General features: G+C 45.6%; 1 protein-coding gene across 1 annotated transcript; it reads right to left on the reverse strand.

The window, feature by feature from the left end:
- Positions 1-12,903: 12,903 nt before the first annotated feature.
- LOC119291518 (protein PAM68, chloroplastic-like) lies at positions 12,904-13,866 on the reverse strand. Its single transcript, XM_037570291.1, has one exon. The coding sequence runs from the start codon at positions 13,781-13,783 to the stop codon at positions 13,154-13,156; it is 630 nt and encodes a 209-aa protein (XP_037426188.1). The 5' UTR covers positions 13,784-13,866; the 3' UTR covers positions 12,904-13,153.
- Between the last annotated feature and the right edge of the window lie 10,373 nt (positions 13,867-24,239).

Consider the following 24,239-nt stretch of genomic DNA (forward strand, 5'->3'; position numbering starts at 1 on the left):
CACCTAAAACCCCGGGTTAACCTGCCTTCATCAAGTAAGCCACTCCTATCCAGGTAATCCTGGCATGACCCGCCGAACGTTTGACAAGTCAATCTTATATAGACCCTGAACTTGTCAAAGTTAAAATGACGATTGGTTAGTTGGAGGCCCATCTTGAAAGGCTTTGCAAAATTGGTTTAACTCAGCGGCCTGGCAGCCCATGAAAAGCCTCGAATTTGGGCCTGGCAGCCCTTGAAAAGCCTCGACTACACGGTTTTATTTGCCTTTGTCAAGATTTTCCCCTTTTGATAAAATTTTGTGTTGAACCGACGTCTATTGACCGTGGCTATCAGTCATCAAATTAACCAGGTGTTTGTTAACTCGGCTTGGCTTTCAGCTACAAGTTGTCAGACCACATTCAATTTTAAACCGGTGTTTATTAACCCGGTCTGGCATTGACTATATGTCGCCAGGATGATCATCCGATGTTTATCATAACCCGGCATGACTTATTATACACCAGCACAACATGGTAGGAGTTATCAACACTCAAGATTTGGGTTCTCACCCTTACTACAAAAGTTGGTAAACCAAAGATGTGATTCAATGTCACAGGTATGATATATTTCATATTTGATTATTCTTAAGTGCAGCTTTGGTTATAACCCGGGTTATATGTTGGGCATTATGACCCGTCCGACGGTATACCGCCAGGACACTTTAAACTTGTTGTATGCAGAAACAAGTTGAATAAAGTATAATTATAAATCACCGGCGTTTATTAACCCGGCCTGGCTTTAAGACGATAAGTCACCAGTATATGATGAGAAATTATCCGATGTTTGTTAAACCGGCCTGGCTTTGGACTATAAGTCGCCGGTATATATTTGGATTGCGCCATTGGAATCATGCGCTCATAAATCATTGGATTATATTACTCAAATCTTTAATAGCCAACATGGCTGGATTTTTATTATGGTTATCAATAACCAATATTATGATTGAGGTTCTCAAAGTCGCTTTAGCGCAATGGCTATCATATTATCAATGGATATGATTTATTCTACAATTGAAGGAATAGTCCCGACTCGCTGCAAGCTTACAACCCGACACTTGGGGGCTACATTAGTCAAGTTGAGATCACATCAAATATGCAAGTCTCATGTCGCTGCAAGCATGCACCATGACACTTGGGGGCTAATGCAAAGTCATTTTTTTGCTCATCTTATTGAAAACCCGACTCATCATATTATAATGAGCCAACCCTTGGGGGATACCAATTGCTCCTGTCAAACAATTCAAGGTACACAAGTAAAATCCATTATATTGAAGGGTCCATTGCTTAGTTGGTAGAGTACAAGGCTCTTAACCTTGTGGACGTGGATTCAAGCCCCATGATGGGGGTTACATCATATGATGTTATTTTCGTTGAAGTATATATCAAGTCCCAGCTCAATATTATCTTACTGAGCCGGCCCTTGGGGGATACACATTGTTGTTCAAATCTACATGATTATATTTACAAAGTCCCTGCTCATTATTGCATAATGACCCGACCCTTGGGGGCTACACTGGTTGAAGTTTTTATGAGCATAAGGCAATTTCAAGTCCCAGGTTGCTGCAAGCATGACAACCCGGCACTTGGGGGCTACATATATGGAGTATTCAGTTTTTACTAGTGACTTAGATGAACAACATGGATTTCTTCAAAGTGGCAGTAATTATATGGAAACAAGTCTCAAATCATCACTTTGTTCTGTTCAAGACTTAGGGGCTACATGTAATATGGATATAAGAGAGAAATATCTTCCAATTTTCAGAGCAAACCAGATTGACCCGGCATCACCAATCATTATGACCCGGTGTCTGCAACAATCATAACCCGACGTCATCAACAATCATGAACCGGCATTGGCAATAATCATGAACCGGCGTTGGAAACAATCATGATCCGGAATTATTAGTTTTTATAACCTGGCGATTTTGGAAATCATAGATCAACAAGTTCTATATTTTCAAGCCGGCTGAATATCAGTTGAATATTTGAAGACCAATATTTTTGTCAAGTCAGAGTATAGAAGGCCGAGTCAAATGGATTCTTTTGTAGGGAAACGTAGTAATTTCAAAAAAAATTCCTACGCACACGCAAGACCATGGTGATGCATAGCAACGAGAGGGGAGAGTGTGTCCACGTACCCTCGTAGACCGAAAGTGGAAGCGTTAGAACAATGCGGTTGATGTAGTCGTACGTCTTCACGGCCCGACCAATCAAGCACCGAAGCTACGGCACCTTCGAGTTCTAGCACACGTTCAGCTCGATGACGTCCCTCGAACTCCGATCCAGCCTAGTGTCGAGGGAGAGTTCCGTCAGCACGACAGCGTGGTGACGATCTGGATGTTCTACCATCGCAGGGCTTTGCCTAAGCACCGCTACAATATTATCGAGGTGGACTATGGTGGAGGGGGCACCGCACACGGCTAAGAGATCCAAGGGATCAATTGTTGTTGTGCCTAGAGGTGCCCCCCAACCCCCGTATAAGGATCAAGGGGGAGGGGGCGGCCGGCAAGGAGGAGGCGCGCCAGGGAGGAGTCCTACTCCCACCGGGAGTAGGACTCCCTCCTTTCCTAATCCAAGTAGGAGAGGGGAAGGAAGGGGAGGAGAAGGAGAAGGAAGGAGAGGGAGGAAAAGGAGGAAAGGGGGGCCGGCCCCCTAGTCCAATTCGATTTGGGCTAGGGGGGCCGCGCGCCCTGCCTCCTCTCTTCCACCACTTGGCCCATGAAGCCCATTACTTGTTCCTCGTATTCCTGTAACTCCCCGGTACCCCGAAAAATACCCGAATCACTCGAAACCTTTCTGAAGTCCGAATATAGTCGCCCAATATATCGATCTTTACGTCTCGACCATTCTAGACTCCTCGTCATGTCCCCAATCTCATCCGGGACTCCGAACTCCTTCGGTACATCAAAACTCATAAACTCATAATATAACTGTCATCGAAACATTAAGCGTGCAGACCCTACGGGTTCAAGAACTATGTAGACATGATCGAGACACGTTTCCGGTCAATAACCAATAGCGGAACCTGGATGCTCATATTGGCTCCTACATATTCTACGAAGATCTTTATCGGTCAAACCGCATAACAACATACGTTGTTCCCTTTGTCATCAGTATGTTACTTGCTCGAGATTCGATCGTCGGTATCTGAATACCTAGTTCAATCTTGTTACCGGCAAGTCTCTTTACTCGTTATGTAATGCATCATCCCGTAACTAACTTATTAGTCACATTGCTTGCAAGGCTTATAGTGATGTGCATTACCGAGAGGGCCCAGAGATACCTCTCCGACAATCGGAGTGACAAATCCTAATCTCGAAATACGCCAACCCAATATGTACCTTCGGAGACACCTGTAGAGCTCCTGTATAATCACCCAGTTACGTTGTGACGTTTGGTAGCACACAAAGTGTTCCTCCGGTAAACGGGAGTTGCATAATCTCATAGTTATAGGAACATGTATAAGTCATGAAGAAAGCAATAGCAACATACTAAACGATCAAGTGCTAAGCTAACGGAATGGGTCAAGTCAATCACATCATTCTCCTAATGATGTGATCCCGTTAATCAAATGACAACTCATGTCTATGGTTAGGAAACTTAACCATCTTTGATTAACGAGCTAGTCAAGTAGAGGCATACTAGTGACACTATGTTTGTCTATGTATTCACACATGTATTATGTTTTCGGTTAATACAATTCTAGCATGAATAATAAACATTTATCATGAAATAAGGAAATAAATAATAACTTTATTATTGCCTCTAGGGCATATTTCCTTCAGTCTCCCACTTGCACTAGAGTCAATAATCTAGTTCACATCACCATGTGATTTAACACTAATATTCACATCTGCATGTGATTAACACCCATAGTTCACATCGTCATATGACCAGCGCCCAAAGGGTTTACTAGAGTCAATAATCTAGTTCACATCGATATGTGATTAACACCAAAAGAGTACTAAGGTGTGATCATGTTTTGCTCGTGAGAGAAGTTTAGTCAACGGGTCTGTCATATTCAGAGCCGTATGTATTTTGCAAATATTCTATGTTTACAATGCTCTGCACGGAGCTACTATAGCTAATTGCTCCCACTTTCAATATGTATCCAGATTGAGACTTATAGTCATCTGGATCGGTGTAAAAGCTTGCACTGTTGTAACTCTTTACGACGGGCTCTTTTATCACCTCCATAATCGAGAAATATTTCCTTAGTCCTCACTAAGGATTTTCTTGACCGTTGTCCAGTGATCTACTTTTAGATCAAAATTGTACTCCCTTGCCAAACATAGAGCAAGGTATACAATAGGTCTGGTACACAGCATGACATACTTTATAGAACCTATGACTGAGGCATAGGGAATGACTTTTCATTCTATTTCTATTTTCTGCCGTGGCCGGGCTTTGAGTCTTACTCAACTTCACACCTTGCAACACAGGCAAGAACTCCTTCTTTGATTGTTCTATTTTGAACTACTTCAACATCTTATCAAGGTATGTACTCATTGAAAAATCTTATCAAGCGTCTTGATCTATCTCTATAGATCTTGATGCTCAATGTGTAAGCAGCTTCACCGAGGTCTTTCTTTGAAAAACTTTTATTCAAGTATCCTTTTATGCTATCGAGAAATTCTATATCATTTACAATCAATAATATGTCGTACACATATAATATCAGAAATGCTACAGAGCTCCCACTCACTTTCTTATAAATACAGGCTTCTCCAGAAGTCTGTATAAAACCATATGCTTTGATCATACTATCAAAGCGTTTATTCCAACTCCGAGAGGCTTGCACCATTCCATAAATGGATCACTGGAGCTTGCACACTTTGTTAGCACCTTTCGGATTGACAAAACCTTCTGGTTGCATCATATACAACTCTTCTTCCAGAAATCCATTCAGGAATGCAGTTTTGACATCCATTTGCCAAATTTCATAATCATAAAATGCGGCAATTGCTAACATGATTCGGACAGACTTAAGCATCGCTACAGTTGAGAAAATCTCATTGTAGTCAACACCTTGAACTTGTCGAAAACCTTTTTGCGACAAGTCAAGCTTTGTAGATAGTAACACTACTATCAACGTCCGTCTTCCTCTTGAAGATCCATTTATTTTCTATGGCTTGTCGATCATCGGGCAAGTCCACCAAAGTCCATACTTTGTTCTCATACATGGATTCCATCTCAGATTTCATGGCCTCAAGCCATTTTGCGGAATCTGGGCTCATCATCGCTTCCTTATAGTTCGTAGGTTCGTCATGGTCAAGTAACATGACTTCCAGAATAGGATTACCATACCACTCTGGTGCAGATCTTACTCTGTTTTACCTACGAGGTTCGGTAGTAACTTGATCTGAAGTTTCATGATCAATATCATTAGCTTCCTCACTGATTGGTGTAGTTGTCACAGGAACGGTTTCTTGTGATGAACTACTTTCCAATAAGGGAGCAGGTACAGTTACCTCATCAAGTTCTACTTTCCTCCCACTCACTTCTTTCGAGAGAAACTCCTTCTCTAGAAAGGATCCAAATTTAGCAACAAAAACTTGCCCTCAGATCTGTGGTAGAAGGTGTACCCAATAGTCTCTTTTGGGTATCCTATGAAGACACATTTGTCCGATTTGGGTCCGAGCTTATCTGGTTGAAATTTCTTCACATAAGCATCGCAGCCCCAAACTTTAAGAAACGACAACTTTGGTTTCTTGCCAAACCACAGTTCATAAAGTGTCATCTCAACGGATTTTGATGGTGCCCTATTTAAAGTGAATGCAACTGTCTCTAATGCATAACCCCAAAACAATATTGGTAAATCGGTAAGAGACATCATTGATCACACCATATTAAATAAAGTGCAGTTTATGACATTCAGACACACCGTTACGCTGTGGTGTTCCAGGTGGCATGAGTTTGCGAAACTATTCCACATTAGTTTAACTAAAGGCCAAACTCGTAACTCAAATATTCATCTCCACGATCAGATCGCAGAAACTTTATTTTCTTGTTACGATGATTTTCCACTTCACTCTGAAATTCTTTGAACCTTTCAACTATTTCAGACTTATGTTTCATCATGTAGATATACCCATATCTGCTCAAATCATCTGTGAAGGTCATAAAATAATGATATCCGCCACGAGCCTTAATACTCATTGGTCTGCATACATCAGTATGTATTATTTCCAACAAGTCAGTAGCTCATTCCATTGTTCTGGAGAACGGAGTTTTAGTCATCTTGCCCAAAAGGCATGGTTCGCAAGCATCAAATGATTCATAACCAAGTGATTCCGAAAATCCATCTTTATGGAGTTTCTTCATGCGCTTTACACCGATATGACCCAAACGGCAGTGCCACAAATAAGTTGCACTATCATTATTAACTTTGCATCTTTTGGCATCAATATTATGAATATGTGTATCACTACGATCGAGATCCAACAAACTTTTTTATTGGGTGTATGACCATTGAAGGTTTTATTCATGTAAACAGAACATCTATTATTCTCTGACTTTAAATGAATAACCGTATTGCAATAAACATGATCAAATCATATTCATGCTCAATGCAAACGCCAAATAACATTTATTTAGGTTCAACACTAAACCCGAAAGTATAGGGAGTGTGCGATGATGATCATATCAATCTTGGAACCACTTCCAACACACATCGTCACTTCACCCTCAACTAGTCTCTGTTTATTATGTAACTCCTATTTCGAGTTACTAATTTTTAGCAACCGAACAAGTATCAAATACCCAGGGGCTACTATAAACACTAATGAGGTACACATCAATAACCTGTATATCAAATATACCCTTGTTCACTTTGCCATCCTTCTTATCCACCAAATATTCAAGGAATTTCCGCTTCAAGTGACCATTACCTTTGTAGTAGAAACACTCAGTTTCAGGCTTTGGTCCAGCTTTGGGCTTCTTCGTGGGAGTGACAACTTGCTTGCCATTCTACTTGAAGTTCCCTTTCTTTCCCTTTGCCCTTTTCTTTAAACTAGTGGTCTTGTCAATCATCAACACTTGATGCTATTTCTTGATTTCTACCTTCGTTGATTTCAACATCACGAAGAGCTCGGGAATCATTTTTGTCATCCCTTGCATACTATAGTTCATCACGAATTTCTAGTAACTTGGTGATGGTGACTAGAGAACTCTGTCAATCACTATCTTATCTGGAAGATTAACTCCCACTTTATTCAAGTGATTGTAGTACCCAGACAATCTGAGCACATGCTGACTAGTTGAGCGATTCTCGTCCATCTTTTAACTATAGAACTTGTTGGAGACTTCATATCTCTCAACTCGGGTATTTGCTTGAAATATTAACATTAATTCCTGGAACATCTCATATGGTCCATAACGTTCAAAACGTCTCTGAATTCCCGATTCTAAGCCGTTAAGCATGGTGCACTAAACTATCAAGTAGTCATCATATTGAGCTAGCCAAATGTTCATAACGTCTGCATCTGCTCCTGCAATAGGTCTGTTACCTAGCGGTGCATCAAGGACATAATTATTCTGTGCAGCAACGAGGATAAACCTCAGAACACGGATCTAATCCACATCATTGCTACTAATATCTTTCAACATAGTTTTTCTCTAGGAACATATCAAAAATAAACATAGGGAAGCAACAATGCGAGCTATTGATCTACAACATAATTTGCAAAATACTATCAGGACTAAGTTCATGATAAATTAAAGTTCAATTAATCATATTACTCAAGAACTCCCACTTAGACAGACATCTCTCTAGTCATCTAAGTGATCACGTGATCCAAATCAACTAAACCATGTCCGATCATCATGTGAGATGGAGTAGTTTTCAATGGTGAACATCACTATGTTGATCATATCTATTATATGATTCACGTTCGACCTTTCGGTCTCCGTGTTCCGAGGTCATATCTGTATATGCTAGGCTTGTCAAGTTTAACCTGAGTATTCCGCGTGTGCAACTGTTTTGCACCCATTGTATTTGAACGTAGAGCCTATCACACCCGATCATCACGTGGTGTCTCAGCATGAAGAACTTTCGCAATGGTGCATACTAAGGGAGAACACTTCTTGATAATTAGTGAGAGATCATCTTAAAATGCTACTCCCTCCATTTCGTTTTAGTCTGCATATAAGGTTTGGTCAAAGTCAAGCTTTGCATAGTTTGACTAACTTTATATTAAAAAATATCAACATTCACAATATGAAATCAACATTTTCAGATGCACCATGAAATGTATTTTCATATTATATAGTTTAAGTATTGTAGATGTTTATATTTTTTAATATAAACTTGGTTAAACTTTGTGTAGTTTGACTTTGACCAAAACTTATACGCGGAGTAAAAAGAAACGGAGGGAGTACCGTCAAACAAAACAGAATAAGATGTATAACAGATAAACATCATATGCAATCAAAATATGTGACATGGTATGGCCATGATCATCTTGTGCCTTTGATCTCCATCTCCAAAGTACTGTCATGATCTCTATCGTCACCGGCACGACACCATGATCGTCATCATCTTGATCTATATCAATGTGTCGTCACATGATCGTCTCGCCAACTATTGCTCTTGCAACTATTGCTATCGCATAGCGATAAACTAAAGCAATTATTTGGCACTTGCATCTTATGCAACAAAGAGACAACCATAGGGCTTCTGCCAGTTGCCGATAACTTCAACAAAACATGATCATTTCATACACCAACTTATATCTCATCACGTTTTGACCATATCACATCACAACATGCCCTGCAAAAACAAGTTAGACGCCCTCTACTTTGTTATTGCAAATTTTATGTGGCTGCTACGGGCTGAGCAAGAACCATTCTTAACTACGCATCATAACCACAACGATAGTTCGTCAAGTTAGTGAAGTTTTAACCTTCTCAAGGACCGGGCGTAGCCACACTCGGTTCAACTAAAGTTGGAGAAACTGACACCCTCTAGTCACCTGTGTGCAAAGCACGGCGGTAAAACCAGTCTCGCGTAAGCGTACGCGTAATGTCGGTCCGGGCCGCTTCATCCAATAATACCGCTAAACCAAAGTATGACATGCTGGTAAGCAGTATGACTTGTATCGCCCACAACTCACTTGTGTTCTACTCGTGCATATAACATCAACACATAAACCCTAGGCTCTGATACCAGTGTAGGGAAACGTAGTAATTTCAAAAAAATTCCTACGCACATGCAAGATCATGGTGATGCATAGAAACGAGAGGGGAGAGTGTGTCCACGTACCCTCGTAGACCAAAAGCGGAAGCGTTAGAACAACACGGTTGATATAATCGTACGTCTTCACGGCCCGACCGATCAAGCACCGAAACGACGACACCTCCGAGTTCTAGCACACGTTCAACTCGATGACGTCCCTCGAACTCCGATCTAGCCGAGTGTCGAGGGAGAGTTCCGTCAGCACGATGGCGTGGTGACGATCTTGATGTTCTACCGTTGCAGGGCTTCGCCTAAGCACAGCTACGATATTATCGAGGTGGACTATGGTGGATGGGGCACCGCACACAGCTAAGAGATCCAAGGGATCAATTGTTGTTGTGCCTAGAGGTGCCCCCCAGCCCCCCTATATAAAGGATCAAGGGGGAGGGGGCGGCCGGCCAGGAGGAGGCGTGCCAGGGAGGAGTCCTACTCCCACCGGGAGTAGGACTCCCTCCTTTCCTAATCCAAGTAGGAGAGGGGAAGGAAGGGAGGAGAAGGAGAAGGAAGGAGAGGGAGGAAAAGGAGGAAAGGGGGGCCGGCCCCCTAGTCCAATTCGGTTTGGGCTAGGGGGGCCGCGCGCCCTGCCTCCTCTCTTCCACCACTTGGCCCATGAAGCCCATTACTTCTTCCTCGTATTCCCGTAACTCCCCGGTACCCCGAAAAATACACGAATCACTCGGAACCTTTCCGAAGTCCGAATATAGTCGTCCAATATATCGATCTTTACATCTCGACCATTAGACTCCTCGTCATGTCCCCGATCTCATCCGGGACTCTGAACTCCTTCGGTACATCAAAACTCATAAACTCATAATATAACTGTCATCGAAACCTTAAGCGTGCGGACCCTACGGGTTCGAGAACTATGTAGACATGATCGAGACTCATTTCCGGTCAATAACCAATAGCGGAACCTGGATGCTCATATTGGCTCCTACATATTCTACGAAGATCTTTGTCGGTCAAACCGCATAACAACATACGTTGTTCCCTTTGTCATCGGTATGTTACTTGCCCGAGATTCGATCGTCGGTATCTCAATACCTAGTTCAATCTCGTTACCGGCAAGTCTCTTTACTCGTTATGTAATGCATCATCCCGCAACTAACTCATTAGTCAAATTGCTTGCAAGGCTTATAGTGATGTGGATTACCAAGAGGGCCCAGAGATACCTCTCCGACAATCGGAGTGACAAATCCTAATCTCGAAATACGCCAACCCAATATGTACCTTCGGAGACACCTGTAGAGCTCCTTTATAATCATCCAGTTACGTTGTGATGTTTGGTAGCACACAAAGTGTTCCTCCGGTAAACGGGAGTTGCATAATCTCATAGTTATAGGAACATGTATAAGTCATGAAGAAAGCAATAGCAACATACTAAACGATCAAGTGCTAAGCTAACGGAATGGGTCAAGTCAATCACATCATTCTCCTAATGATGTGATCCCATTAATCAAATGACAACTCATGTCTATGGTTAGGAAACTTAACCATCTTTGATTAACGAGCTAGTCAAGTAGAGGATACTAGTGACACTATATTTGTCTATGTATTCACACATGTATTATGTTTCCGGTTAATACAATTCTAGCATGAATAATAAACATTTATCATGAAATAAGGAAATAAACAATAACTTTATTATTGCCTCTAGGGCATATTTCCTTCATCTTTATTTACAATATTTTTTCTACAAGCAAATTGATTATGAAGCTGTTCTATTGACCCGGATTTTCTAGAAGGAGGAAATGACAAGGATTTAAGGATGATCAAGCGCCGGTTTATAAGAATCTTTAACCCGGAGCACAAGCCGCCAAGTTTGTTCTTGTGTTTGTTTTACAGGATCAGTTTAACATGGATGAATCCAAATTAAACTGGGGGCTAATGTCGGGGATATACCCCACGGTATAAACCGGCCGGAAATATGACCTAGCCGGGCTTGGCGGTTTACTTGAGACCTGGCTGAAACTTGGCGATTCATTGGTGACCCGCCCTGACCAGACGTTTTGTAAGCAACCTACCTCAACATTATGACTCATTGGTAACCCGGTGGGCGGGACAGACGGATGACAAGGCCCAAGGCCTAGAAGGCCGGTTTATGTTAATGACGGGCCGGTTTAAGAGGAAAGGCGTGAAAAATATTTACCTTACAAGGAGTTAAGACCCGGACTTGTATCCGGTTTGTATTAGAAGGTAGACTAGTCCTAATTTTAATAGGACTCTACATGTAACCCACCCCTTCAACTTATATAAGGAGGGGCAGGGCTCCCCAAAGAGGGACAAGGAAGAAGCAATAATCTCTAGGGCTAGACACAACTAGGAGGGCCGGTCTGCGGCGACTCCCCCATGAGCATAATGAGACCCAGCCTGAAACAACATGTAGGGCTATTATCGGATGATGTTTCCCGGGGTCCGAAGCTGTCTAAATTCTTGCCTTGTGTGTTGCGCTTGTCGATTCCGCTCAACCCCTCTCAAGCTACCACATAGATGCGTTGGCCTCGCGACTAAGTCCTGACACTAAGGACATCTGACGTGTTAATTCCACGACAAATAGGTATAGCACAAGCTTCATATTTCTGGCCTTTGCCAAATTATGTTCCATAAAAATAATGGTATCATCAGTGTATTGTAGTATAGATACCCCACAATCTACTAGATGTGGTACTAATCCTCCTACTTGGCCTTCCTCTTTAGCTCTTCCTATCAAACTTGCCAACATATCTGCTACTATGTTGAACAAGATAGGAGACATCGGGTCCCCTGTCTTAGACCCTTGTGCGTTTGGAAGTAGTGACCTATGTCATCATTCACTTTAATCCCGACATTGCCTTTTTTAACAAATGAATTGGCCTGCTTCCTCCAAGAATCGTCGAATCCCGTCATACGTAAGGCCTGCTGGAGGAACGGCCATTTAACTTTAGTATATGCTTTTTCGAAATCCACATTGAAGACCACCCCATTCAGTTTCTCTGTGTGGATCTCACGAAGTGTTTCATGTAGGACAACCACACCATCTAGTATATTTCTGTCCGACATGAAAGCCGTCTGAGTTGGTTGCACTACACTATGTGCAATCCGCGTCAGTCGGTTAATCCCAACTTTAGTAAAAAAGAAAACTCACATTGAGCGGACAAATTGGTCGGAGCTGCTGAATACGCACTGCCTCCTCCTTCTTTGATAACAATGTTATCGTCCCAAAGTTTAGGTGGAATAGCTGCAGTTAGCCACTAAACAAGTCATGAAACATCGGCACTAGGTCGCCCTCAATGATACACAGTATAGTATTTTTCTTAATTATTGCGGGCTGAATTGCCACGTCCATGGTGAGGTCGAGGTCGGTGAGGAAGCATGTCATATGTTTGTTGCATGCTAAATGAGTACTGCATCAGAATGTCCAACAAAGATTATTTTGGAACGGAAGGAGCAGGAGCTAGCTAGGATCGCGTCCAAGCATCACAAATGCAGAGTGAGTATCATTGCTCCTGAACGCCTGAATCGCAGGTACAAACGCCCCGTGGCCTTGTCTGGTGTTCACTTCCCGATCGACTTCCTAATCGAAGCATCGACCCAACAGTAGTTTGCCGGAACGATCGAGAGATTCTTGCAGACTTTTAGTAATAGGAGTATATCGGAACATAAATTCAGTGCTGTTCTTCTAAAATAAATTCAGTGCTGTTCATGTCCTGGGTACGGCAAATCGGCAACACACCACACCACGCTGCTCCGGCTATTACTGGTGAGTGATTGCCCAACAAAATCTCATTGTTTCACACACACGCGCACAAGAACATCTACAGCTACGTACAGCCGTACAGCAAGAAGAAGAAATTGTGGGAAACAAGTAGTTAAGCTTAACCGAGTTACCACCACAGAGCCTATCATCGTCCCCGGCGAGGAGGGCTCGGAGGAGGGGTGCCCCGGAAGGACTCCCAGAAGACGGGCCAGTTGCGGCGGGCCTCGTTCCAGCCGAGCAGGGAGCCCTCCCTGGCGGGGTCCCAGCTGGCGGACACGATGCCGTAGCTCACGCCGGCCAGCGCCGCCCCGAAGAAGACGAAGGACAGGCCGTAGGGGATGAAGCTCGGCACGTCCACCTTCGCCACCTTCTTCAGGTAGTAGAACGCCGGGAAGAAGGCCAGCCCCAGCGCCAGCGGGAGCCCCACCGACGCCCCCACCCGCCGCATCATCCGGTTCGTCACCACCTCCGGGATCGCCACGTCCCTCTCGTCCTCCTCATCCTCCTCCTCCTCGTCTTCAGCTTCTTGGTCCGCGGGGAGCTGCTGCTGATCCTGCTTCTTGTCGCCGCGCCGCTTGCTCTTCTTACCGGGCCGGCCGATGGTGATGACTTTGGGCTCCGCTGCGTCGCCCCTGGAGTTCTTGTTCCTGCGGGCGTGCAGAGGGCGCGCGCGGCTGCGGGGAGTGGCTGCCCCATGGAGGCGGAAGATAGAAGTGGGGCTGCAGGGGAAGGCAGCGGCGGCATGCGCGCGCGGCGCAGACAGCGGCAGCTCCATGGCGAGAGCTAGCCCCGTTCCGGGTCACTGGCAAGAGGACATCTTATCTCTAACACGCACACGCGGGGACGGAGACGGACGGCCTAGAGCACCCAGATGCACAAGTCCAGACTTTTAAAATGGAAAAATACCTTTTTTTTGCGAATAAAAAATACCTTTACTTTATGTTTACAGGAAGGAATTTTTTGTAAAGGAAAAACTTTTTTTAACAATTTTGTACCATAACCTTAGGGTCCCGATAACTGCCACACGTGTGGGCGTTAAGAAATCTGCTCACACGTTTTGTGTGGTGCCTAAGAGGACCAGCCCACACGTTTGTGTGTGGGCAAAACAATTAGCGCCCACACGCCTCTTTTTTCCCCTCCCTGTCCCTCTTACACGCGTGCGTGTGGGCGAAAATAGATAACGCCCACACATCCGGTACGTCAGGCCTCGTACCTCGTGGTCCCGCACGCCCCACGTGACACTTTACCGCGTGCACGCAGTTGCCATGGGCCGGACCCTCGTCTATGTTCGTTTAAGTGCAGTTGCCATGTCGTTGAACTATGGTTGCCATGTCGGACAACTACAGTTGCCATGTCTGCTCAACTACAGTTGCCATCTCAGGTCAAACTTCCAGATTGCCATTTTTTGGACAACTACAGTTGTTGCCATGTGTGGTCTGGTCTACTGCAATTGCCATGATTTCAAAACTTTAGGAGTTGCCACCTACTAACACTAGGCAGTTGCCGTCTAGCACTGAAAAAATGACATGGCAAAAAAACATGTTCGGGTAAAAGAGAGAGTTGCCATGTGCTCACAAGCACGTTAGGACAGTTGTCATGTAAAAAGAAAGAGTTGCCATCTGCTTACGTGCACGCTAGGGCAGTTTGCCATGTACCATGCAAAACATATGGCAACTGACATGTTTGGGTAAAAAAAAGAGAGAGTTGCCATCTGCTTGCAATCACACTAGGGCAGTTGCCATCTACACTGCAAAACGCATGTCAACTGACAGCTTGGGTGTGGGAGAGGAGGCGGACGTGTGGGCGAGATGGCAAACGCCCACACATCAGCCCTTGTGCGTGACTGAAAACTGGTGTGTGGGTGAACTGCTAAACACCCACACACCGGACCCTTCGTGTGGCAAATCGAATGTGTGGACGAACTATGTCACACACCACACACATGCCTTGTCCTACGCGGCACACAAAATCAGCCTTTTTATGCCAAGATTCGTGCAAAAGGCGCTGGACGGTGATGGAGGCGTGTGGGCGAGTTGGCTAACGCCCACATGTGTGGGCGTTAACATTTCCGTAACCTTATTATCGAATCTAGTTCCAGTACCAAAGCAACCAAACCATCTAAGCTTGACCACCACATTTCGAAACCGCATAGATTACATCGAGGTTCAACCCCTTCCATCCTTCTCCATGCCCTCGGTGAAAGCTCTAAATCCCTCGGATTGGACGGCGACGGTGCCCCGACGGCATCATTTTTCTTCCTGAAGACACTGGCCTGGGACTTTGGTTGGGTAGTCGAGGCTTCGGTCTGGTTGGTCGGCTGCCGGTGTATCTTCAGTGCTAGTCTTGTTCGGCAGATTGAGGTGTCTGTCTTTGTCTTGGTCAGAGGCGATGGCGATGTCGGTGGTTTGCTTCGCATGGTGAGGTGGTCGTGCTTGTGGTCCACTCCCCGGCACCGTGTTGGCCCTGTTCATACTTGCTCGGGGGTGAGCAATTCTACCGCTGTCCGCGGCGTCCTTCGATCCCAAGGCGAGAGGGCAAGTGGGCCTGATGAGGATATGTACCCAGGGTAGGGTCATAGACCTATCTAGGATACCATGCCCAAAGATATCCTTAGACGAAGCTACCCTCCAGTCGACCAAGAGAGACTCCACTCGACCGGCTAGAAGACACTCGACAAACCTGAAGACACTCGACCATCAAGACCCACTCGACCATCAGGAGTTCAGGATCTACTCTGCATCCAAACGGTCTGTAATTAAGTAGTCTTAATGGTCATGATGACACTTTAAGTAGGGCGTTACCAGTAACTCCCGGCCTTAATGTACTCTAATCCTTTGCTACGTGGGATGGCTGGGGTCCTGGCGTCCTCTATATAAGCCACCCCCTCCACTGGTAGAAGGGTTGGCACCCCTGTAACTCATATACACAGAAATCAGTCGACCGCCTCCGGACTCCGAGACGTAGGGCTGTTACTTCCTCCGAGAAGGGCCCGAACTCGCTGAACACTCGTGTGTACAACTACTCCATAGCTAGGATCTTGCCTCTCCATACCTACCCCCCATTCTACTGTCAGACTTAGAACCACGACAGGGCCCTCTTCGGAGATAGAGACAGACGAGGGCGCAACAATGGTTGGCCTCAAGGGAGTTGACGGAGTGAGATCTTTCTTCAGCGGCGGGCAACTCACCTGACTTAGTTTCTTCGATGGCTTGACCTCATCACCGATGGCTCTAATGCTCGAGTGTTCTTGGTGCATTTGGAGCATGTTAGTTGTTATTTAGCATCTTGTATCTTTTGCCATTTCTTTTCTTTTTGTTTTTTGATCGGTTGTATCTTGTATGGCTCGAATGTTGGTTTATCTATGAAGCGGAGTGGAAACCTTTTGCGGTAAAAATCTACATTCAAAGCGATTGATGGGCACAACAATTCCACGCATGTCCCAACAATTTCAGTATAAAAGGGACCAATAAAAGATGTAAAACATTGAAGGGGACAAACATAAGAATTTGGAGCATTTTGAGCTAACAAATATGGAACTGTTTGACAGAAGTTCACCATGGGGCAACCATGGCCCCAGCACCCCCGTCCCTCTAGCTCTATTATTGCGTCCCAGCGCAGTCGACAAAAAAATAGAAGAGAAACCATAGAAACTAGGGGCAGGGAAATCAAATTGTTTGAAATTATAGTGGACACTAGGAAATTTGAAAACATATACTAACACTAGGTAAATTCTTGAATTCTACATAATGAAAAAATATATTCATTGACATCAAAATGAGATGGTGATTTTTCATGGGCACTCAAAAAGTGTTTTCTAGGTTCTTTAGATCGAAAAGTTAATCAGCAAACGCACGAAAATCTGTAAGAGGTCCAAACGATTTCAAACTTGTCTGATGGGTATCTTGCGGTCACAGTCATCCCATTGGCTCCCGTGCGCCTGAGAAAGTCAGTATCCTTGTTGGCTCCCATCATGCACGCCCTTGCAACGTAGGCCGAGGGCAACAACCACCCCACCCGACCTCCTTTGATGTTCACAAAAGAGAAACTAACTTTCTAGTAGAGGGAACTGACACACAACACAATACTAGCATACAAAAGTGATTTTTACCGGTTCTTTTTCATGGGGTTTTCACACCATTTGGTGTACCCTGTAAACACTTCAGCAATATTGAGGACAATGTTGATGATGGGTCAGTAAGGGCCTTTATAGGAAATGTGGTTGGAAAGGTAGGGGTGTCAGTGACAAAGAGGGCGTCACGCCATCTCGATGCACAAACCGACCATGTCATCATAGTGCTCCAGCGTGATTTTTGCACAATGCCTCGAGGTTGAGGTGGATGCGAGCTATTCTCACCAAATGCAACATGTGTGGTATACCGATGTTGTGACAATCATGTAGTTACGTAGTTGCATATGCTTCAGTTATCAACATGCCAACTTTTTTAGTTAAAGAAATGCACTGCTCATGTTGCAATTACCAACACAATAATTAAGTAGTTATCAGGTTGCACGTGCTAAAGTTATCAACATAGTAATTATATAGTTACCATGCCGCACTTGTTATGGTTACCAACACAATGAATATGTAGTTATCAGGCTGGTAATGCTAAAATTACCAACATAGTAATTTTGTAGTTATCAGAATGCTCATGCTATAGTTATCATGTTGTTCATGCTAAAGTTGTGAGGCTATCACGCTACTCATGCTGAAGTTACCACGCTTCTCTTGTTAAAATTACTTGTCTGCTCAACCAAGCTTCCCATGCGATTACCAGGCTGCTCTTGCTATAATTATCAGCATAGCAATTATTTGTTAGTGGGTTGCTCATTCTATAGTTGCCAACATGATACGAATATAGTTACCAGTTGCGCGTGCTACATTTGTCGAGTGCGTTAGGTCATATTCACCATTGTAGTAATCATGTAGTTACATGGTAGTTGCAGCGAGGTTTAGTTTTAGAATCAACTATCCACGAGTAGTCTGATAACCTACATAATGTTTATCAGTAACAAGACATTAAAATTTATGGGTAACTCTTGTAGTACCAGGATAACTTTCAACCTAAAAAACATTGAAATGTTGCAAAAATTTCAAGTTTTAATGCCTAGTAATTTCAATGTAATTAACATGGTAAAATATGTACAACATATCTAGTAACTTAAGTAGCCCAAGCCTCATAACTTTTGACCCCCGAAAAGTCGTTGAAATATATCAATATGGGATCTAGTTACAAAGGTCTTGTACTTTTTTGCTAGGCTTACCATAATGTTAGTATTACTATTTTTGCTAGCCTGCCAACAATCTTAGTACTCTGTTGCTAAATTTCATTCTTTAGTTTTCTATTGCATGGTGTTTATTTAGAGTTTCAGAGACATAGAAACACATACATTGCTTGGTTCATACATAACATTGAGACAGTCAATTTTACAAATACTAGATAAACAAGTTCATACATAATTGTTAGTGGCAACATAGATTCATACAAAATGATCAAGGGTAAAGGAATCTCATCTAGCGAACCCTGGTAGTTGTTTGTGGATGTATGTTAGCTTGCATCCTAGCCCAATCGAGAAATAAGGGATCGAGTCGTTCCCGGGCTCTCACAGCGATCAGGCATTCCTGGTCGTTGGTTCTGATTGCTTGATCTAATCTGGGCCGTCGGATCTCGCCTCAGGATGACACCAGCCGTCGGATCGACCCGGTGTACCTGTAGCAATGAATAGTTACTGCCTCCACGCGCTGCCGCCTACTTCGCCTGTTCGACCTGGACTCGCTGACCTGTGGGGCCGCTCACGGGTGGGCCTCGTTTGTCAGCGACCATGGCTGGGCGTGTGTCCTGTTCATCTCGTCGCGTGCACCGGCGGGTAAATATCCCACGCCACCGCGTGTAAAATCTTGCCCACACCAAGGGTATTTTGGTCTTTTCATGTCCAGGTCTTGTGCGTGGTGGGCGGTGGTTGGCCCGTGCGGCTATGGGGGTGGGGGAGGACGGCGGCTTGCCCTTTCGTGCTCTCATTCGTCGCCCTTCATCTCCTTCTCTCCCCTATCCACCGCCCGCCCCTCGCGCCGTCGGCTCTTTGCCTCCTCCCCTCCCGTCTCGCATCCACCAGGTCGCGCTGGCGCTCGCGACGACGGGATGGACGACGAGGACGACCCTGCCCAAGCCCATGAAGAGTACCAACCCGAGCCGCTCACTTCCCAGCAGAGGGAAGAACTTCGCCGCCGGAACATGGATGCCCTGCATACTCCCATTGCAGGAGAAACTCCTGATGCTCGTGCCCTGGAAGAGGTGCATTTAGCCAACCTGGCTGAACGCACTCGACTGGAGAACCTCCAGCGAGCACTCGACGAGCGTGCACGTCAATGAGTGACCAACTCCAACCGACGTCAGCTCTTTTCGCAACCAACTGAGGTATATCGAACCCCAATTCAGAATTTGGCAGCTGCAGCCCGCATAGCGGAGTCAATTCAGCCCTCTCAGTCAGAGGCTGGAAGAGGCTTGATGCAGATTAGAGATTTTCTCCGGGCGGCAGGAGATCAGAATTCAGCTGTGTCACAGTCGCGCAACAGGATTCATAGTCGATCCGTCGCTGCGAATACTGTTCAGTCGGCTCACAGTCCAAGGTCGCCTCCGAGGCGCATGGGATGTGAAGGCCGGCGGGACCACTATGATGATCGATTTGATCGTGATGACAGGCGTCGAGTGCCCACTCCTCCTCCGAGAAGTGGGTCTAACGCCCATCGGCAGCAAGATGACATACGCCAGCTCAGTGTTGGGCGGAGAGCTCCAGTCGACCCCAAAGAGCCAGGCTTTGATGCTAGATCCATCATCGTGCAAGGTTTGGTCGACCGAAACAGAGCTCATAGAGGTGGTCATGACAGAGATGTGCCCACAAGCAGCCGAGTCCATGTTTCAGGTCCAGAATGTTTTAGCAGAGCGATCAGAGCCGCAGTGATACCCCCCAACTTCAGGTTGGCGACTGGGGTGAGTAAGTTCACCGGAGAGTCTAAGCCTGAAACTTGGCTCGAAGACTACCGAGTGGCTATTCAGATTGGTGGCGGTAATGATGAGGTGGCCATGAAACATTTGCCACTTATGCTAGAGGGTTCGGCCAGGGCATGGTTGAATCAGTTAGCTCCTAGCAGCATTTACACCTGGGAAGATCTTTCTCGAGTGTTCGTCAGGACGTTTGAGGGAACTTGCAAGCGACCTGCCGGATTGACTGAGCTGCAAGTTTGTGTACAAAAGTCGATTGAAACACTGAGGGATTACATCCAGAGGTGGATCACTTTGCATCATACTGTAGAGAATGTGTCAGACCATCAAGCGGTTTGCGCCTTCAAGGATGGCGTCAAGAACAGAGAGTTGAGCCTGAAGTTTGGTCGAACTGGAGATATGACCCTGAGTCGGATGATGGAAATAGCCACCAAGTACGCCAACAACGAAGAAGAGGACCGACTCCGGAGCGGCAAGTACAAGCCGAGTCAGTCGGATAAAGGAAACTCCAGTTGGAAGCAAAAGCGGAAGGCCGAGCCAGCAGCTCCTGGAGAGGCTCTGGCCGTGACTCAGGGAAAATTCAAAGGGAAGCCCAAAGGATCTTGGAACCCCAAGAAGGTAAAAGTTAAGGAAGGTAATGATGTGATGGATCTACCATGTCATATCCACACGAAGAAAGACAAAGAGGGTAACTTCATCTACCCAAAGCATACCACTCGCCAGTGCCGTCTCTTAATCCAGCAGTTTCAAGGGAAACAGCCGAAAGATAAAGAGAAGGAGTCGGACAAGGCTGAGGACAAGGAAGACAGTGATGGAGATTACCCTCATGTCAACTCCACTCTGATGATTTTTGCTGATGTAGAGAGCAAAAGTCGACTGAAAGTGATCAACCGTGAGGTCAATATGGTCGCCCCGGCGACACCAAACTATCTAAGATGGTCGCAAACTCCCATTACTTTCGACCAGTCTGACCATCCTACTCACATTGCCACCCCTGGGAGGCAAGCGCTGGTGGTTGACCCGGTCGTCGAAGGCACTCGACTGACGAAGGTATTGATGGATGGCGGCAGCGGGTTGAATATACTGTATGCGGAGACGCTCAAGGGAATGGGCATTCCGATGTCCAGACTCAGTTCTAGCAACATGAGTTTTCACGGAGTCATCCCAGGAAAGAAGGCCGAGTCACTCGGCCAAATAGCTCTGGATGTGGTGTTCGGCGACTCGAAACATTTCCGCAAAGAGAAGCTGACATTTGAAGTCGTGGATTTCCAGAGCGCCTACCACGCCATTTTGGGAAGACCAGCCTACGCCCGCTTCATGGCTCGACCATGCTATGTGTACCTCAAGTTAAACATGCCTGGCCCCAAAGGCGTGATCACCATCACTGGCAACCGGAAGAAAGCGGAAGAGTGTTTTCAGAAAGGCTCAAAGATTGCGGATGACCAGATAACAGTGGTAGAGCTAGAGGGATACAAGAAGAATGCAGATCCGAGTGATTTACTGCGGGCCAAGAAGCCCGACACAGAGTCAGCATTTCAGTCGTCCGCTGAGACGAAGCCAGTTCATATCCACCTGACTGACCCCAATGCAGCTCCGATCCATATTTCCACAACACTCGACTCTAAATAGGAAGAAGCGCTCATCCAGTTCCTCTGTGAGAACTGGGACATCTTCACATGGAAGCCAGCTGACATGCCGGGTGTTCCCAGGGAACTGGCTGAGCATCGCCTTAGAGTCGATTCAAAAGCAAAACCTGTTAAGGAACATCTTCGATGGTCCGCCGTTCAGAAGAAAAAAGCCATTGGCGAGGAGGTGGCTCGACTCCTTGCAGCAGAGTTCATCCGAGAGATATACCACTCCGAGTGGCTCGCCAATGTCGTCATGGTTCCCAAAAAGTACAATTCCCTTCGTATGTGCATTGATTTCAAACATATCAATCGGGCCTGCCCGAAAGATCATTTTCCTCTCCCTCGCATCGACCAAATTGTCGACTCGACCGCGGGGTGCGAGAGATTGTCTTTTCTAGACGCTTATTCCGGGTATCATCAAATCCGTCTGTATGGGCCCGACGAAATCAAAACAGCTTTCATCACTCCATTCGGGTGCTTCTGCTATATCACCATGCCATTCGGCCTCAAGAATGCCGGAGCCACGTTCATGAGAATGATTCAAAAGTGTTTACTCACTCAAATCAGTCGGAATGTAGAAGCATACATGGATGATATCATGGTCAAGTCGCGAAAGGGTTCTGACCTGTTGACTGACTTAGCTGAAACATTTGCCAATCTCAGGAGGTATGATATCAAGCTCAATCCATCAAAGTGCACATTCGGAGTACCTGGCGGAAAGTTACTCGGTTTTCTCGTTTCCGAACGAGGAATCGATGCTAACCCAGAAAAAGTTGGTACCATACTCCGAATGAAGCGCCCTGTGCGTGTGCACGACGTCCAGAAGCTTACTGGATGCTTGGCCGCGTTAAGTCGATTCATCTCTCGCCTCGGTGAAAAGGCATTGCCTCTTTACCGACTGATGAAGAAGGCAGACAAGTTCGAGTGGACTCCAGAAGCTGATGCAACGTTTGCCGAGCTAAAAACTCTGCTCTCCACCCAGCCGGTGCTTGCTGCTCCAATCAGCAAAGAGCCTCTGTTGCTTTATATTGCAGCCACAGGACAAGTCGTCAGTACAGTACTTACGGTCGAGCGGGAAGAAGAAGGGAAAGCCTTCAAAGTTCAGCGCCCAGTGTATTATCTCTCTGAAGTTTTGACCCCATCAAAGCAAAGATATCCTCATTATCAGAAGCTCGTATATGGGATCTACATGACCATGAAGAAGGTTGCTCATTATTTCTCTGATCATGACATTACAGTCGTCAGCGGCGCACCATTGTCAGAAATTCTGCACAACAGAGATGCAACTGGTCGAGTGGCTAAATGGGCGATTGAACTCCTTCCCCTTGATATCAAATTCGAGGCAAAGAAAGCCATTAAGTCCCAGGCTATAGCAGATTTCCTTGCCGAGTGGATTGAGCAACAACAGCCGACTCAAGTCCTCTCGGAGCATTGGACCATGTTCTTTGATGGCTCTAAGATGTTAAATGGTTCTGGTGCTGGGGTCGTTTTGGTTTCCCCCCGAGGAGACAAGCTCAGATATGTGCTCCAGATGCACTTTGATTCCTCCAACAATGAAGCAAAATATGAAGCACTCTTGTATGGATTACGCATGGTCATTTCACTCGGTGCCCGTCGCCTTATGGTCTATGGCGATTCAGATTTGGTGGTCAATCAAGTGATGAAGGAGTGGGACGTTAGAAGCCCAGCCATGACTGGATACTGCAATGCGGTGAGGAAGCTCGAAAAGAAGTTCGAAGGGTTAGAGCTCCACCACATACCCCGACTGAAAAATCAAGCAGCTGACGATCTGGCGAAGATAGGATCCAAGAGAGAAGCTATCCCCAGTGATGTCTTTTTGGAACACATCCACACTCCGTCAGTCATAGAAGATCCTTTTATCGATGAAGCCCCGCAACCTAAGAGTGTCATGGACCCGACTGAGGTTGAAGTCCCAGCGGTGGTCGACCTGATCATGGAAGTTCTAGTGATCACTCCAGATTGGACAGTACCATATATCGCGTATATCTTGAGGAAAGAGCTCCCGGAGGACGAAGAAGAGGCTCGACAGATCGTCCGCCGATCTAAAGCCTTTACCGTGATAAAGGGACAGTTGTACAAAGAAAGCGCGACTGGAGTTGGTCAGAAATGCATAACGCCAGAGGAAGGTCGAATAATCCTTGATGACATTCACTCGGGAACCTGTGGCCATCATGCGTCCTCTCGGACCATCGTGGCCAAAGCATACCGAGCCGGATTTTATTGGCCAAGAGCGAAAGAAATGGCGAAAGAGATAGTCGACAAGTGCGAGGGGTGCCAATTTTACTCCAATATGTCACACAAGCCCGCGTCAGCTTTGAAGACTATACCACTTGTCTGGCCCTTTGCAGTGTGGGGTTTGGATATGGTCGGTCCTTTGAGAACAGGCAGAAGCGGTTTTACCCATGTGCTGGTAGCAGTCGACAAGTTCACTAAGTGGATTGAAGCTAAACCCATCAAGAACCTCGATGTCGGTACTGCTGTCAGCTTCATCAGAGAATTGATATTCAGATACGGGGTCCCGCACGGCATCATCACTGACAACGGGTCAAACTTCGATTCCGAAGAGTTCAGAGCTTTCTGCACA

The sequence above is a fragment of the Triticum dicoccoides genome, chromosome 4B, assembly GCF_002162155.2.
Source record: "Triticum dicoccoides isolate Atlit2015 ecotype Zavitan chromosome 4B, WEW_v2.0, whole genome shotgun sequence".
Lineage (NCBI taxonomy): Eukaryota > Viridiplantae > Streptophyta > Magnoliopsida > Poales > Poaceae > Triticum > Triticum dicoccoides.

Bases quoted from the DNA above. Each gene is read 5' to 3' on its own strand.
- LOC119291518 (XM_037570291.1), bottom strand. From the start codon at position 13,783: ATGGAGCTGCCGCTGTCTGCGCCGCGCGCGCATGCCGCCGCTGCCTTC.